Consider the following 15,929-nt stretch of genomic DNA (forward strand, 5'->3'; position numbering starts at 1 on the left):
GAAGGGTAGGACTCCTTACAACATGCTCCCCCAGACACAAAATGGCCTGGATATCCATGACCTCACAGTGCCTGACACTACCTACACAAGACCATCATAAGAGGAGGACAAGATCATGACATCAAAATAAAAGAGAGACTGATTGAGATGGGGAGGGGATATGATAGAGAATGGAATTTCAAAGGGAAAAGTGGGGGGGGGTTATTACCAAGGGATATTTTTTATAATCATGGAAAATGTTTATAAAAATTGAGAAAAAATAAAACCTAAAAAAAAATTGTATATGAGGCTGGGCGTGGTGGCATATGTCTTTAATCCCAGCACTTGGGAGGCAGAAGTAAGAGGATCACCATGAGTTCGAGGCCACCCTGAGACTACATAGTGAATTCCAGGTCAGCCTGAGCCAGGGTGAAACCCTACCTCAAAAAGCAAACAAACAAAATGTATATGACAAAGTGGGAGACATACTATAAAACACAGGGGTTCTTGTTTATTCACTGAGGGGTGACCTTCTTCCCTAGCCCTCCTTCTCCTTTTTCATTTTCCAAATGTTTGTTACTGGGTCTCTAAGCTGTCTGTGTGGGGTGTCAGAAGACACACTTATTCCAAAACAGAAAAATACAGGGAGGAAGATTAGGGAGACGGAGGAAGCATACTACTTCCGCCTCCTAGCCCCAGGACTTTGAGCAGAAGGACACCTAGGTCCTGCTGGGCGCCCTCTGTCCGCACAGTGAGCCAAGAGGAGAGGGCAGCACAGAGGCCACAGGCCCTGGCGCACCCAAGGCAACATCGGGTAGACCTCGGGTGCTCAGCACGAGCGATGCGTCCTTGGAGAAGCATTCTTTAGAAACAGTGGGAGGTCGTAGCTGAGTGACTCAGTAGACATGACCAAGCATCCGAGACCATCCTTTCGCTGGTGAGGCTGCCAAGTGGAAACAGTTAAACAGAGGCAGACAAACAAGGAAGGGAACAAGGCCGAGTGTGGTCCGAACACAAGGCTCGAGGGATGATGGGACCACAGGGACACCAGGACAGAGGCATGGAGAGAGGGAGCTAGCAGTTTTTCTGATAAAAATTTATGTCATTGATTCATGTATTTGAACTTCAGTGAGTCGTGATTTAAAAAATAAATCATAAAATGTAGTCGGACGTGGCGGCACTCGCCTTTAATCCCCGCACTCGGGAGGCAGAGGTAGGAGGATCGCCATGAGTTCGAGGCCACCCTGAGACTACACAGTGAATTCCAGGGCATACTGAGCTAGGGTGAGACCCTACCTCGAAAAACCACTATAAATTAAATAATTAAATAAGTAAAATGTAGTGAGCAAGGGAAGTCTGAGGAGCTGGCTCCACAGGTTGGGGCCCAGAGGAAGCCAAGGTGCTATAAGGCTGTGCTATGGGGTCCCGGGACAGGAAGGGCATGAAAGAGACTGGGAGCACTCGAGGGGAAGGCTGGCACATCGGGCGTTCAAGGCCCTCCTTGGCTGCACATGGAGTTCGAGGCCAGCCTGGGCCACATGAGAGCATGAGGAGGGGAGGGAAAGAGGAAGAAGGGAGAAGGAAGAGGACACACAGGGAGCTAAGAAGACAGACCAGCGGGTAAGAGGGCTTGCCGCCCAGCCACAAGGGCCCAGTGCTCCCTGGGTTCAAGTCCCACGCCCACATAAAGAGCGAGGTGTGGGCCACACAGGCCTATAGCCCCCGTCCTGCAGGGAGTGGAGACGGGAGAATCACTGGGGTCACTGCTCGGCCAGCCTGAACAATGGAAGAGCCCATCTCAAGGAAACGTGCAGATGAGCAACAACAGAAAGACAAATGCATCTGCCTACGAATGTGCACACACCACACACAGCACACGACACACACTGTACAATACGCATACATGCACACACATGCAAAGGAAAGGACATGAGTCTTTCAGAAAAGCCGAGAGACTACCATGGCTGCCACGCACTGGCAGTCCCTGTAATCACAGATGAGGCTGACAGAGGAGGATAGCTTGAAGCCAATCTAGACGACATATCAAGACTCTGTCTCAAAACAATCAAAGACGGGCTGGAGAGATGGCTCAATGGTTAAGCACTTGCCTGTGAAGCCTAAGGACCCCGGTTGGAGGCTCGATTCCCCAGGACCCACGTTAGCCAGATGCACAAGGGGGCACACACGTCTGGAGTTCGTTTGCAGTGGCTGGAGGCCCTGGCACACCCATTCTTTCCCTCTGCCTCTTTCCCTCTCTGTCTGTTGCTCTCAAATAAATAAATAAAAATAAACAACAAAATATTTTTTTAAAACAAAGTCAGTAGAGCTTAGTTAATAGTAATGTGCCACTCTGAGTTTATTAGTTGAAACATGCTCCACAGTAATAAATGATAACGACGATGGTATCAGCAGAAGACATCTTGGAAATCCATGTATGTAAATCTAAAACTATTTAAAGCCAGGCACAGTGGCGTGGTGGTACAGCACTGTAAGCCCAGCACCAAGGAATCAGAGGTCAGGAATTCAAGGTTTTTCTTAGCTATACAGCCAGTTTGAAGTCAGTTTGGGTTATCTGAGATACCATCTCACAAAAATGGGATTGGAGGTGCTAGAGAGATGGCTTAGTGGTTAAAGCACTTGCCTACAAAGCCAAAGGACCCTGGTTCAATTCCCCAGGACCCATGTAAGTTAGATGCACAATGTGGTGCATGTGTCTAGAGTTCATTTGCAGTAACTGGAGGTCCTGGTTCACCCATTCTCTCTCTCTCTCTCTTGCTTGCTCTTTCTCTGTCTTGCTGTCTCTCAAATAAATAAATAAAATATTTTTTTAAAAGTCTTTTAAAAATGGGATTGGTGCCAGGCGTAGTGGCACACGCCTTTAATCCCAGCACTTGGGAGGCAGAGGTAGGGGGATTGCTGAGAGTTCAAGGCCACCCTGAGACTACATAGTGAATTCCAGGTCAGCCTGGGCCAGAATAAGACCCTACTTTGAAACCCCCCCCCAAAAAAAAAGAAAGAAAGAAAGAAAAAATCTACAAGTGGGTAAGTGAAACTATTCTGCACTTTAAAAACAGATAGCTTTAACAATACTGGGGTCAATTCTGGCTGTGGGAGAGACATGTCTTTCTAGCAAAGAATAAAAAACACATCATCCCTCCTGGAAGGTTCATCCGGAAGAGAAAATGCCCCTCAGACATCTCAGTTCCAGAGACTTTAGAGAACACTATAAAGCAGAAAACCACTTTTTAAAAAGTGGAACAGGGGCTGGAGAGATGGCTTAGTGGTTAAAGTGCTTGCCTATAAAGCCCAAGGACCCAGGTTTGATTCCCCAGTACCCACCTGAGCCAGAAGTACAAGGTGGCACATGTGTCTAGAGTTTGTTTGCAGTGGCTAGAAGCCCTGACATGCCCATTCTTCGTCCTCCCTCAAATAAAATAAATTTTAAAAGTGAAATAAACGTTTTAGGACTTCTCCAAACCTAGTATGTCACTAAGTTCAGGATAAGTGGATTGATTCACTGGTAGGAAAGCAAAAACATATGAGCTGGAAAAGCATTCTAGAGAGCCCGTTACACATTCATTCATCAAACACACCCCTATCTGCTCTGCAGAGCCATAACAGGGATGAGAAGACAGAGCCTTAGTCCTCAAGACTCATGCAGGTGAGAGACAGGACTGCGCTGGGTGAGTCTACTGCTGAGCGAGGGCAATGGAGACAGGTCCAGGCAGGCAAGTAAGTTGGGGCAAAGTCCCTGGAGGCCACCAGGAGTTTAGGGCAGGGCGCTTCAGACCCTGGCCTGTCACTATTATCTTTGCACTCATTTATGCCCCCCCCCCATAAAATGGGTGGATGAGAAAACTTATTACACACAGAAGTGGCTCTGTGTATGGTCCTGGTCCCAAGGAAGTGACCTCATGCCAAGAATGAAGCAGAGGCTAGAAGGATGGCTTAGCGGTTTAGGCACTTGCCTGCAAAGCCGAAGGACTTTGGTTCGATTACCCAGGACCCCCATAAGCCAAATGCACAAGGTGACATATGTGTCTGGAGTTTGTCTGCCCTGGCTGGAGGCCCTGGTGCACCCATTCTCTCTCTCTCTTCCTCTCTTTCTCTTTCAAATAAATAAATAAAAATAAAATGTAAAAAAAATGTTTTTATTATTATTTATTTGAGAGAAAGAGAGAATGAGTGCACCAGGGCCTCCATCCACTGAAAACGAACTCCAGACACGTGTGCCCCCTCTGCGTCTGACTAACGTGAGTCCTGGGGAATGGAACCTGGGTCCTTTGGCTTTGCAGGCAAATGCCTTAACTGCTAAGCCATCCCTCCAGCCCTAAAATATTTTTTTAAAGAAGTGAAGTAGGTGAGGTGAGAGGCTGGCTGGGAGAGGGATGGAGGATAGAGATAATTAATTTTCTCCACTTGGGGGGGCGGTGAAGAAATGGAACAAGTGCCTTACAAAGTGTGGGGTCAGTGCAAGGACTCACCTGGAGGGGTCAATGACTTTGTAGATGACTCCGTGTGCAGCTGTGGCACTGGGCACACTTGTGGACATGAAGTACAGCTCCCCTTGGGACAGAGAAGGGCAGAAGTGAACAGGCTACCTGAACATGGTGCAGGCCATCCCTGCCTCATCCCAGCTTCCACTTGGGCTCTGGGAGGAGCCTGACACACCCTCACCATCTACAGCACTATCCCAGGGACCTCCATCGTGATGCCTGCCCACCCCGACCTCACCTCCACCCGGAGCCACTCTGCTCCCTGCCTGTTCATGCCATACGCCGCTAGGCTCAATGCGGACTCAGGGCCCAGCTCCCCACCAACTGTTTCTTGGTGTACTGCAGGCTTGTGTGGCTTGTCCTCTTTAAAATGAACATAATGGGGCTGGAGAGGTAGCTCAGTGGCTTCCTGCACAAGCATGAGGGCCTGAGACCACCAGAACTTGAATCTAGATCCAAAGTAAACAGCTGGACGTGGTCACCCACACCTGTAACACAAGTCCTGCAGAGGAGACCATAAGCCTGCACACTCTGGAGTCAGTAAGGAAACTCAGGAGAGAGACCCTACCTCGGAAAAAAATTAAAATAAAAAATAAAAATAATTTTTAAAAGACCAGCCAATATAGTTCTGGAAGTCTTAGCCATAGCAATAAGGCAAGAGACACAAATAAAAGGGATACAAATTGGAAAGGAAGAGATCAAGTTATCATTATTTGCAGATGACATGATTCTATACATAAAGGACCCTAAAGATTCTACTAGCAAACTGTTAGAGCTGATAAAAACCTACAGCCATGTAGCAGGATACAAAATAAATACATAGAAATCAGTAGCCTTCATATATGCTAACAACAAACACACAGAGAATGAAATCAGAGAATCACTCCCATTCACAATTGCATCCAAAAAAATAAATAAATAAATAAAGTACCTTGGAATAAACCTAACCAAGGAAGTAAAGAATCTATTCAATGAGAACTTTAAAACACTCAAGTGAGAAATTGCAGAAGACACTAGGAAGTGGGAAAACATCCCTTGTTCCTGAATTGGAAGAAACAATATTGTGAAAATGGCAATCTTACCAAAAGCAATCTACACATTTAATGCAATCCCCATCAAAATTCCAAAGGCATTCTTCATGGAAATAGAAAAAAAAGATCCAAAAATTCATCTGGAATCACAAAAAACCTTGAATATCTAAAATAATACTGAGTAACAAAAATAAGGTTGGTGGTATCACCATACCTGATCTTAACCTATACTACAGAGCGATAGTAACAAAAACAGCGTGGTACTGGCACAAAACCAGACATGTAGATCAGTGGAACAGAATAGAGGACCCAAATGTAAGTCCAGGTAGCTATAGCCACCTGATATTCAATAAAGATGATGCCAAAAATACTCATTGGAGAAAAGACAGCCTCTTCAGCAAATGGTGTTGGAAAACTGGGTATGTATCTTTAGAAGGATGAAAATAGATTTTTCCCACTCTCCATGCACAAGAATTAAGTCCAAATGGATTAAAGACCTTAACATCAGACCTGAAACTCTGAAACTGCTAGAGGAAAAAGTAGGGGAAACCCTTCAATATATTGGTCTTGGCAAAGACTTTCTGAATACAACCCCAATTGCTCAGGCAATAAAACCACAGATTAATCACTGGGACCTCATGAAATTACAAAGATTTTGCACTGCAAAGGACACAGTGACTAAAGCAAAGAGGTAACCTACAGAATGGGAAAAAATCTTCGCCAGCTATATATCTGATAGAGGATTAATATCTAGGATATACAAAGAACTCAGAAAGTTAAATAATAAGGAATCAAATAAGCCAATCAAAAAATGGGCTATGGAGCTAAATAGAGAGTTCTCAAAGGAAGAAATACGAATGGCATATAAGCATCTAAAAAATGTTCTACGTCACTAGTCATCAGGGAAATGCAGATTAAAACTACACTGAGATTCCATCTCACTCCTGTCAGATTGGCTACCATCATGAAAACAAATGATCATAAGTGTTGGTGGGGATGTGGAAAAAGAGGAACCCTTCTGCACTGCTGGTGGGAATGCAATCTGGTCCAGCCATTGTTGAAAACAGTGTGGAGGTTCCTAAAACAGCTAAAGATTGATCTACCATATGACCCAGCTATAGCACTCCTAGGCATATATCCTAAGGACTCATCTCATTTCCTTAGAAGTACATGCTCAACCATGTTTATTGCTGCTCAATTTATAATAGCTGGGAAATGGAACCAGCCTAGATGTCTCTCAGCTGATGAGTGGATAATGAAGATGTGGCACATTTGTACTATGGAGTTCTTCTCAGCAGTAAAGAAAAATGAAGTTATGAAATTTGCAGAAAAATGGATGGATCTGGAAAGGATTATACTAAGTGAGGTAACCCAGGCCCAGAAAGCCAAGCACCACATGTTCTCCCTCATATGTGGATCCTAGCTGCAGATGATTGGGCTTCTACGTGAGAAGGAAAATACTTAGTAGCAGAGGCCAGTAAGTTAAAAAGGAGATATAAAGGGAAGAGAAAGGAAGGGAGGAGGGTACTTAATAGGTTGGTATTGTATATATGTAAGTAGAATGATTGAGATGGGAAGGTAATATGATGGAGAATGGAATTTCAAAGGGGAAAGTGCGGGGGGGGAGGGTATTACCATGGGATATTTTTTGTAATCATGAAAAATGTCAATAAAAATTGTGAAAAGATAAAAAATAAAATAAAATAAAATTTTTTTTTAAAAGACCAGCCAGAGGGGCAGTGGACCAGGACACTCAGTGTTCTGCACAGGCCACTGAAGGTGAGCTTCCGTGGCTATTGGTGAAAGAGTGTCAGGTGTCACCCTACCCCATGTCACCCACACACGCACACACACTACATTACATAAAAACATGGGGTCACCGGGCAGGGTGGCGCACGCCTTTCATCCCAGCACTGAGGAGGCAGAGGTAGGAGGATCGCAGTGAGTTCGAGGCCACCCTGAGACTCCATAGTGACTTCCAGGTCAGCCTGGGCTATAGTGAGACCCCACCTCGAAAAACCAAAAAAAAAAGGCATGACTCAGGGCTGTCATGATTAAGACGCTATGGTACACGCTTGGGCACTATTGGCTCTCGTTGTTACTTGGGGCTGGGCCCTGTCAACGCTTGAGGCCAGGGCCTTTCCACTGCCCAGTGGGCCAACCCAGGCAAAGTTAAAGAGCAGTTGGTCAAGAGTCTCCAGTTTGAACCCCACATAGCCTGTGGTGCCCAGCAGCTCTGGGGTGGCTCTGCTCTAAGCCTTTCCCTTCACTCCTCAGGGCATTAGTGTCGGTGCTACGAAGTCATTCTGGGGAACGCTCTCCCTCGCCCTACCCCAGCCCCTGCCGCCAGAGGCACCCATGGTCCAGAAAGGAGCCTGCGTTCTTCCCACCTAATAGGCAAGAAAACAGGCTCAGAGAAGGTCACACAGCTGCTGGTGCATGGTGAAGCCAGGCCCAGAACTCAGCAGTCAAGTGCACACCGACTGAAGATCCATGTCCCAGCCACAGCCGCACTAAGACCTTGGTCCTTAGAAGAGGGTAGTGGAGAGCTCTCCCAGCACCGAGGGAGCACCAGAGAGGCAACAGCAGACAAGAGGTAGGAACTTGGAGGGAAGCACATCCCTCCAGGCAGGCACGCTCAGGGGGTCTCTCTGTGGTGGGATCGGAGAGGCAAGGTCGATTCCTCAAGGGGGAGACCCTCCAGGAGTGACTTGTGTAACTGGGGTGAACCCAGCTGTGCCTGGAGCATGAGGAGGGGGTCCCTGAGAAGACCACGGCCCTCCACAGGAGCGCCAACCCCTCACGAGGGCAGTGAGGGCCAGCGCGCAGGCCCCCATGGTGGGTGGCAATGATGTAAGCCCTGGCAAGTTGTCCCCAGTGCGGAGTCACAGGTGTGGCTACGGACTTGCTGTGTGACTCGGAGTCATCCCCTGCTTCCTCTGGCCTCTTTCTGCAAAGGCCTTGGGAGCAGCCACGGTCTCCTCTTGGAGAACTGAGGCTCCAAGCATGCTGCTCCCTCAGCCTGAATGCCCTTCTCCACCTTTTTAAAAAATATTTTATTTATATTTATTTATTTGAGAGAGAGTGAAATAGGAAAGGGAAGAGAAAGAGAGAGCAAGAGAATGGGCACACCAGGGCCTCCAGCCACCACAAATGAACCCCAGATACATGCACCCCCAAGTACATCCGGCCCACACGGGTCCTGGGGAAGCGAACCTGGAACCTGGGAAAGCACCCCTGGGTCCTTTAGCTTCGCGGGCAAGCACCCCAACCGCCAAGCCATCTCTCCAGACCTTCTCCATCTTTATCTGGCCAACAATGCATAACTTATGTCCTTGGGAGGGCACAGTACTCTGCCCTCAACCCTGGATGAGAACAGTCAGCCTCCGTTTCTCCACGTGGAAAGTAACACGGGTGAGGCAGGCCTATTCTACCGGCCCAGGGTGTCCATGGCACCACCAAGTCTGCCTAGCTTGGTCCTGCCCCCTTGGTCTCTACGCCGTGGACACTCCTGCAGGTCACAGGGACAGCAGAGCTCCTTGTTTCGCCATGGCACATGTCCAAAGCACAGCTAGCGGGCAGGAGCAGGAGACACTGTCTCTGCCTTGGCACTAATACTTCCCAAAGCTGTTCCTGGGCTGGCAGGTTCACAGGCGCCTCCTCCAGGCTGCCTGTCACTCAGTGTCACTCAAAAGACACTTTGAAGGAAAGGTTCTTCAAAGCCCTGCATTTGGAGTGGGAGGTTGCTTCTAAATTAAGTCCCCCCTCCCCCCTACACTACTGTCCAAAAGAAAGGGCTTCCAAGGGCCCAGGGAGCTTGCGGCTGTGGCTGGGGTGGGCTACCCTTTGGGAAGTTCAGATTATGATGTAGGAGGAGGGAGAGTCGGTTCAACAAAGGTTTCCCAGATCTGGTCTCGGGCGCTCTGGGCACTGAGCCCCGCAGGGAATACCCATAAAGGCCCCGGGTGGGCGTTGCCTAGAAACAGCAACAAGTATGCACCGGAGGCTTCTGCCCCCCCACCCAGCCTTTCATCAGGGAACAATCTGGGGCCAAGGACAAAGACAAGAGGCTGGAATGGGATCCAGCCTCCGTGGCCCCTCTTCCTCTCCCCTCCCCTCTCTGTTCCTTGCACTGAGGACACAAGTCCACGAGTGAGTTGTCCAGTAACAGGCAAGAAAGCTGCGTCTGTCCTCTCTAAAACGACAAGGTGGCATCCCTCAAAGGCATACATGTGTTTGCCATCAGGAACCTACAACAGTGGAGGTCTCTGAGGAGGATCTTCCCCTACCTGCTTGCAATCCTACATTCCAAGTCCTTCCTGCTAACAATGGTGACTCTTATGTCCCCAGGCCCATCAGCTCTCTACAGCGCACCCAGCAACTCCACAGGCAAGGGAGCTGGTCACTAATCCCACTTCCCAGACAACGAAACAGATGGTAAGGTGGACCCAAGGATGCATGGGCAAGCTGCCAAGCCCACAGAGTGTGCCCTCTCCAGCATGAAAGTCATCTTGGGGGCTGGAGGGAGGGCTTAGTGGTTAAGGCGTTTGCTTGCAAAGCCAAAGGACCCAGGTTCCATTCCCCAGGACCCACGTTATCCAGCTGCTGAAGCAGGCACATGCATCTGCAGTTCATTTGCAGTGGCTGGAGGCCCTGGCATGCCCATATTCTCTCTCTCTCTCTCTCTCTCTCATAAACAAATAAATAAAAATAAAATACTAAAAAAAAAAAAAGGAAAGTCACTTGGGCCTGAGCTCCATCTCTCACATGAGGGGCTGGAAGCATGGGGAAAGGAAGCACCAGCCTTGGGCACGGACCGCAGCATGGAGCCATCTCAGGATGCTCACCAGCCTCATCCTCCCCAAAGGAGATGATGTGGGGGTGGTAGTTGTTGATGAGGCCTGGGAATGCACAGGTCTGTCCGTGGCCCATGCAGACCTCACTGTACTGCCACTGGCCAGTCTCAGGGTTCTCCTGGAGGGACATCAGTCGCCTGCAAAGGAAGATGAGCAGTGAAGTCATGCCTGGAATGGTGCACAGGAGAACCCATCCATCCATCCACTCACTCACTCACTCACCCATCCATCTACCCACCTACCCGTCCATCCATCCACTCACTCACTCACTCACTCACCCATCCATCTACCCACCTACCCGTCCATCCATCCACTCACTCACTCACCCATCCATCTACCCACCTACCCGTCCATCCATCCATTCACTCACTCACCCATCCATCTACCCACCTACCCATCCATCCATCCATTCACTCACTCACTCACCCATCCATCTACCCACCTACCCATCCATCCATCCATTCACTCACTCACTCACCCATCCATCTACCCACCTACCCATCCATCCATCCACTCACTCACTCACTCACCCATCCATCTACCCACCTACCCATCCACCCATCCATCCATCCATCTACCCACCCACCACCTTTCCATACTTGCACATGACCACATGTAATTGCAGGGTGAGGTGCAAAGTGAGTATGCAGGGCACTTTGTCCAAAAGGTCACTAAGAATTCCAAGATAGTGATAAGGAAGTATTAACACAAAAGCAAGATGAGCTGGGTTCCTGCCCCTCAGCTCAGTTTAGACCCCTAGCCAGGAGGAGACAAAGCACTTTGGAGAGCTGGCTTCTGCTCAGAGCCAAGACTGAAGCCCAGGACTCTGCACATCTGCCAGGGCTGCCTCTCATTCAGAGCATGACAAGGAGCTGGGCATCCTAGCAGCCCACCACTCTCTCCCATACTCCCTCCTGTTTGGCTGGTACGTACAGATACCTCCAGACGCTGCTTAGATTTGCTTCCTCTGTGAAGCACCTCCTCACTGTCCCCTACACTTGGCTCCCAGTGCCAGCTACCCCATCTCTTTGAAGTTGTCCCACCTGAACACAGCATGGCCTGACTTGGTCTCGATGACCATGCAAGATGCCCTGGCTCTGGTATAATCTTCGGGACCAAGCAGAGGGACTTGGGAAATGCTGGCAAAACTAGGTGAATTTCTGAGTTGGCCACTCCTGAGGAAGGCGAGCCCAGGTAAAAAACAAAGGCTGTATCTATGCTATTTCCAAGGAGGGGGCAGAGTGGGGAGGAGCAAACACGCATTCATGATGCACACCGCATGCATCACATATACAACCCCAAAAGATGAGGTATGACGTCCTAGCCCCCCGCAAGCCTCAGGCTTCCTTATCTCCGGAGACACCAGGTGCTCTAGGTTCCTGCACTGGAGAGGCCAGAGTGGGAGCTGCGGTCCTCTGCGTTGAACGTGACCAGCCATAGCTACTGTGTCCTGCGTGTGACCAGTCATATTTCCTTTCCCTATTTCTTCCTTTTGAGACAAGGTGTCACTGTGCAGCCTGGTGAGCTCTTCCCGTGAGATCCTCGTGCTCCAGCCTCCCTCTTGCTCGGATCACAGGTGTGCACCACCGGGCCAGACTCTAAATCGCTTCTAAATACTGTGGATTCCATCCCGGCATGCCCCTGGCATGTGGGTGCTGTTACCAGGTCTATTCTCCAGGTGAGAAAGGGCAGCTCGGAGGTGAAGGAACTGGCTCAAGGTCATACAAGTCAGCGTGGCATGGGGGTGGGGGGGGGGGCGGATGCAGACTTTGCCACCTCAGCTGCACGGTTAATCTCTTCCCAGGTCCTCCCTGCTCCTCAGTTTTCTCTTCTTTACAATGGGACTATAGGGTGGTAGTGGATCTCCATAAACTCTGAGAACAACTTGATTCCCAACAGGTTTAGGAAGTATGTCACCCCCCACCACCACCCTATCTAGGGTGTTACTCATGCCTGCCTCACACACACACTGTGGCCTTGGCGGGGGTAGCTCTGGGGTGAGCATGGGAGCAGGGTGGCAAGGCTCCACAGGCCATGCTGGCCGGGCCTGGTCAGCAGGCCAGCCCCATTCTCCCCGGAACAGTGGCTTCGCTGTCCTCTCTGGCCTCAGTTTCCTAATCTGTTAACTGTACAAGGGATTTCCAACTGTGGCTAGGATGGGGTGGGCAAGGCCTCCTTGGTCCCGCCAGTCAGCACCGTGACAGGCTCTGGCTTCCACAGGAGTGAGGTGGCCCTGGGTGTGGAGGAGCCTGTTTACTTCTGCCTGGGCTCACCGTGACAAAGTGTGCACTGGGATACACACACACTCTCATCATTCTCATCTCTCTCTCTCTCTCTCTCTTGCTCACTCGCTCCAGTCAAGGAGCAGCCTGGGCACTGGGTGCATGGGCCACTTGGCACTTACCCGCTCATGAAGTCACCGAAAATGTAGAGACCGTTGAGGTTGGGGTATTCGCAGCCTCGGTACACGTAGCCCCCTGTGACAGATTTGCCCAACTTGTGTGGATAGGCGAAAATCGGGAGCGTATCGTCTGTGGAGCGAGGAGACACGGGTGAGCCTGCCTGGCTCTGCACCCGTCAGGACAGTCGTTCCCCAGGCCCAGAGGAAGGGACCCCTGCCTGAGCCACCCCGCGGAGGCGCACTCGGAGGAGGTGCTGCGCGCAGAGCGGGCAGGACAGGGGACAGGGTGCATTTAGGGGTGTGGGGAAGAAGTCAGGGGAGGAAGTCCTAGACAGTTACTAGGAGGGGCCCCAGAGCCACGGCGATGGCTGGAGAGAGGCAAAAAGCGGTCACCAGAAGGAGCGCAAAGCCTGGATCAGAGGTCGGAGATAACTAAGTTGTGGAGGAGGGTGGAAGACTGGGTCTCGCGCAGCAGGCGGAGGGCTGACCTGGTGGGGGCTACTGGGGTTGTGGGGTCCTCGGGGAATGGGGTGGGGACGGTTCCCGGTCAGGGGTAGGGGATGGGAGAGTAGTCAGGGGCAGATTCGGGTCGGGGATCCGGGGTGGGGGTTGGCGGGGTAGGTGGGGGGTAAAGGTCCCGGGGGATGGGGGACGGGGCGGAGGTTAGAAGGCGATGAGGTGAGGACGGATTCGGGTCGGGACGGTGTGGGGTAGGGCTGGGGGACGGGGAGAAGGATAACGGGGTTCGGGTAGGGGGCTGGGGGAGATCTGGGGAAACTGGGTAGGGGTGGGGTTGGAGCCGGGTCCTGGACGGGGGGGGGGTGGGTGGAGGATGCGGTGGGGGAGGACGGAGGGGGGCGGATCCGGGTCCGGGACGGGGAGGACGGGGGAGGGTAGAGGATGGGGTGGGAGAGGACGGGGCGGGGAAGGATGGGGAGGACGGATCCGGGTCCGGGTCGGGGAGGGGCGGAGGACGGGGCGGGGGCGGGCCGCGCGGTCACCGAGCGAGGCGTTGGCGCACAGCTTGCGGTCGTAGCACTGGAAGCCCTCGCGCGCGCGCCAGCCGTAGTTGCGGCCGCGCTCCACCAGGTCCACCTCCTCGAACTTGTTCTGGCCCACGTCGCCGCAGAAGAGGCGCCCGCGGCCGGCCCCCGAGAGCGGGTCGCCGCGGTCGAAGGAGCAGCGCCACATGTTGCGCACGCCCAGGGCGTAGACCTCGGGCCGCGCGCCCGGCTCGCCCACGAAGGGGTTGTCGGGGGGCACGCGGTAGGGCGGGCCGCGCTCGTTCCGGTCCACGTCCACGCGCAGCACCTTGCCCAGCAGCGCCGACCTGCGGACCAAGAGGAGAGCAACCGGCTCAGGGGTCAGGCACCCTGTGCGGCGGGGGTGGGGGGCTGAGGGGGCACGGGCTCCGTCCCCCCTCCCCCGCTCACGGTGGCTGGTGGCAGTGACAAGCCACCCCCACGTCCAGACCCCTCGGCCACCGGCACCCTCCGGCTCACTCATCTCCCTCCCCATGTCGGGTGTGAAACCCTGGACCTAACCCGCCTCCTACTGCGCACACGCACAGCTTTTCTCGGGCAGTGCTCCCAGGGTCCCGTTCTACAGCCGGGCACTGGTAGCGATGGGGCCCCCCGCGACGCCCGACCCCAGAAATCCAAGCTCTATATCGCTGCCCTGTATGGAAGGCCAGTGTCCTCAGTTGCAACACCGGGGGCTGCTCAGTGCCGCCTGCTTACATGGGGCGAAGCTTGTACTGGGGAAATGACTCATGTTTAGGTTTTTGTGTCTTTTATTTTCCAATACTCAGCCTGGTGGTGACACACAGTGCGTGACCATGAAAAGTATAGCTGAGCCAGTGAAGCAACGCTGGCAAAGCCGGATTGCGCCAGAGTAGTGGGGAGAGCCCAGGCTGTGGTGGACATGAGTACCTTCTGGCTTCACTGATCACTTGGCAAGAGTGGTACACACGGGCAACTATCCACAATGCCCCTGCTGCCAGCGTGGAGGAGAACAGGCTGTTCAAGGTGCTTCCCTGGGCTGGAAAGATGGCTTAGCGGTCGAGCGCTTGCCTGTGAAGCCTAAGGACCCCGGTTCCAGGCTTGTTTCCCCAGGACCCACGTAAGCCAGATGCACAAGGCGGTGCATGCGTCTGGAGCTCCTTTGCAGTGGCTGGAGGCCCTGGCGTGCCCATTCCTTCTCTCTCTCTCTCTCTCTCTCCCTCTTTCTCTGTCTGTTGCTCTCATATAAATAAAGAAAAGTAAGCAAAAAATTTTAAGGTGCTTCCCTGCCACCCTCTTAATGCGCCCTTCCCCCTGCCTCTGCTAGCAGGGCTGCCTGTTTCCCTGAAGGCAGGGCTGGTGTAGTTTGCCCAGGCAGCACATCTGTGTACCTGTCACTGGCGCGCAGCATTAGCACCCGAGTGTGTCTCTGAGCATCGGAGACACCTCTTTCACAGCAATAAGCCTCCCTTTCACCAGGCACTCCCAGCGGCTCACTCCCAAGCCCCACGCCCGCGCCAGGCTGTCGTAAGCACAGGCAAAAACCGCTGGCAGTAAAACAAGGCTGCTAGCGTCTGTCTGATTATCCACATCCTGGATTTCTGCTTTCTCGGCCTCAGCTCCAAACATCACTAACATGAAAAGCCTGGGCAGCTTCTCGCCCTCACGCTGGAAGGCACGAACCACAGACTGTAGCCCACATTGCCTTTGCTATTGCTACTTTCTGGGCCAAGTGTGCGTGTTGGCAAAGGGAATGGCGGAGGCTGGCTGGATACTCCTGTATAGCCAACTTTATATGCACTCCGTGTGTGTGTGTGTGTGTGTGTGTGTGTGTAACACGCATGTGAGGAGGGAGATGAGGGTGGGCCGCTTCCTCAAGCCAGGAAGTGTGTAAATGAAGGTGAGACTGCATTTAGCATCGGGATCTCATGGGGCTGTAAAGATCTGCTCCCACCCTGTTTGGGCTGAGAGCATTCCCTAGGATGGCCTTGAAGAAAACCGAATCTTTCCAGAGTGCACTGCTGTCACTTCCCAGGCACCGTTGATACCGGTCATTGTGTCTGATCTTGTCATTGTGTCTGATCCTGAGGTTGTCTATTCCCTTGAATCAATGGGAGTAAGTGACTCACCTAGGGTCCCCAAGTGGCAGAAGTAAATCCCCCTCC

The 15,929-nt window shown here is 51.9% G+C and overlaps 1 protein-coding gene across 1 annotated transcript in view; it reads right to left on the bottom strand.

Moving 5' to 3' along the window:
* Hhipl1 (HHIP like 1) overlaps positions 1 to 15,929 on the bottom strand; it is a 34,004-nt gene that overhangs the window by 8,984 nt on the left and 9,091 nt on the right. Inside the window, exons 4-7 of the mRNA XM_045155060.1 lie at positions 13,765 to 14,093; positions 12,767 to 12,893; positions 10,354 to 10,499; positions 4,464 to 4,545 (exon numbers count right to left, since the gene is read on the bottom strand). Coding sequence (XP_045010995.1) covers positions 4,464 to 4,545; positions 10,354 to 10,499; positions 12,767 to 12,893; positions 13,765 to 14,093 — 684 coding nt within the window. The remainder of the gene's footprint in view (positions 1 to 4,463; positions 4,546 to 10,353; positions 10,500 to 12,766; positions 12,894 to 13,764; positions 14,094 to 15,929) is intronic.

This window comes from Jaculus jaculus, chromosome 7, assembly GCF_020740685.1.
Source record: "Jaculus jaculus isolate mJacJac1 chromosome 7, mJacJac1.mat.Y.cur, whole genome shotgun sequence".
NCBI classification, from domain to species: Eukaryota; Metazoa; Chordata; class Mammalia; order Rodentia; family Dipodidae; genus Jaculus; species Jaculus jaculus.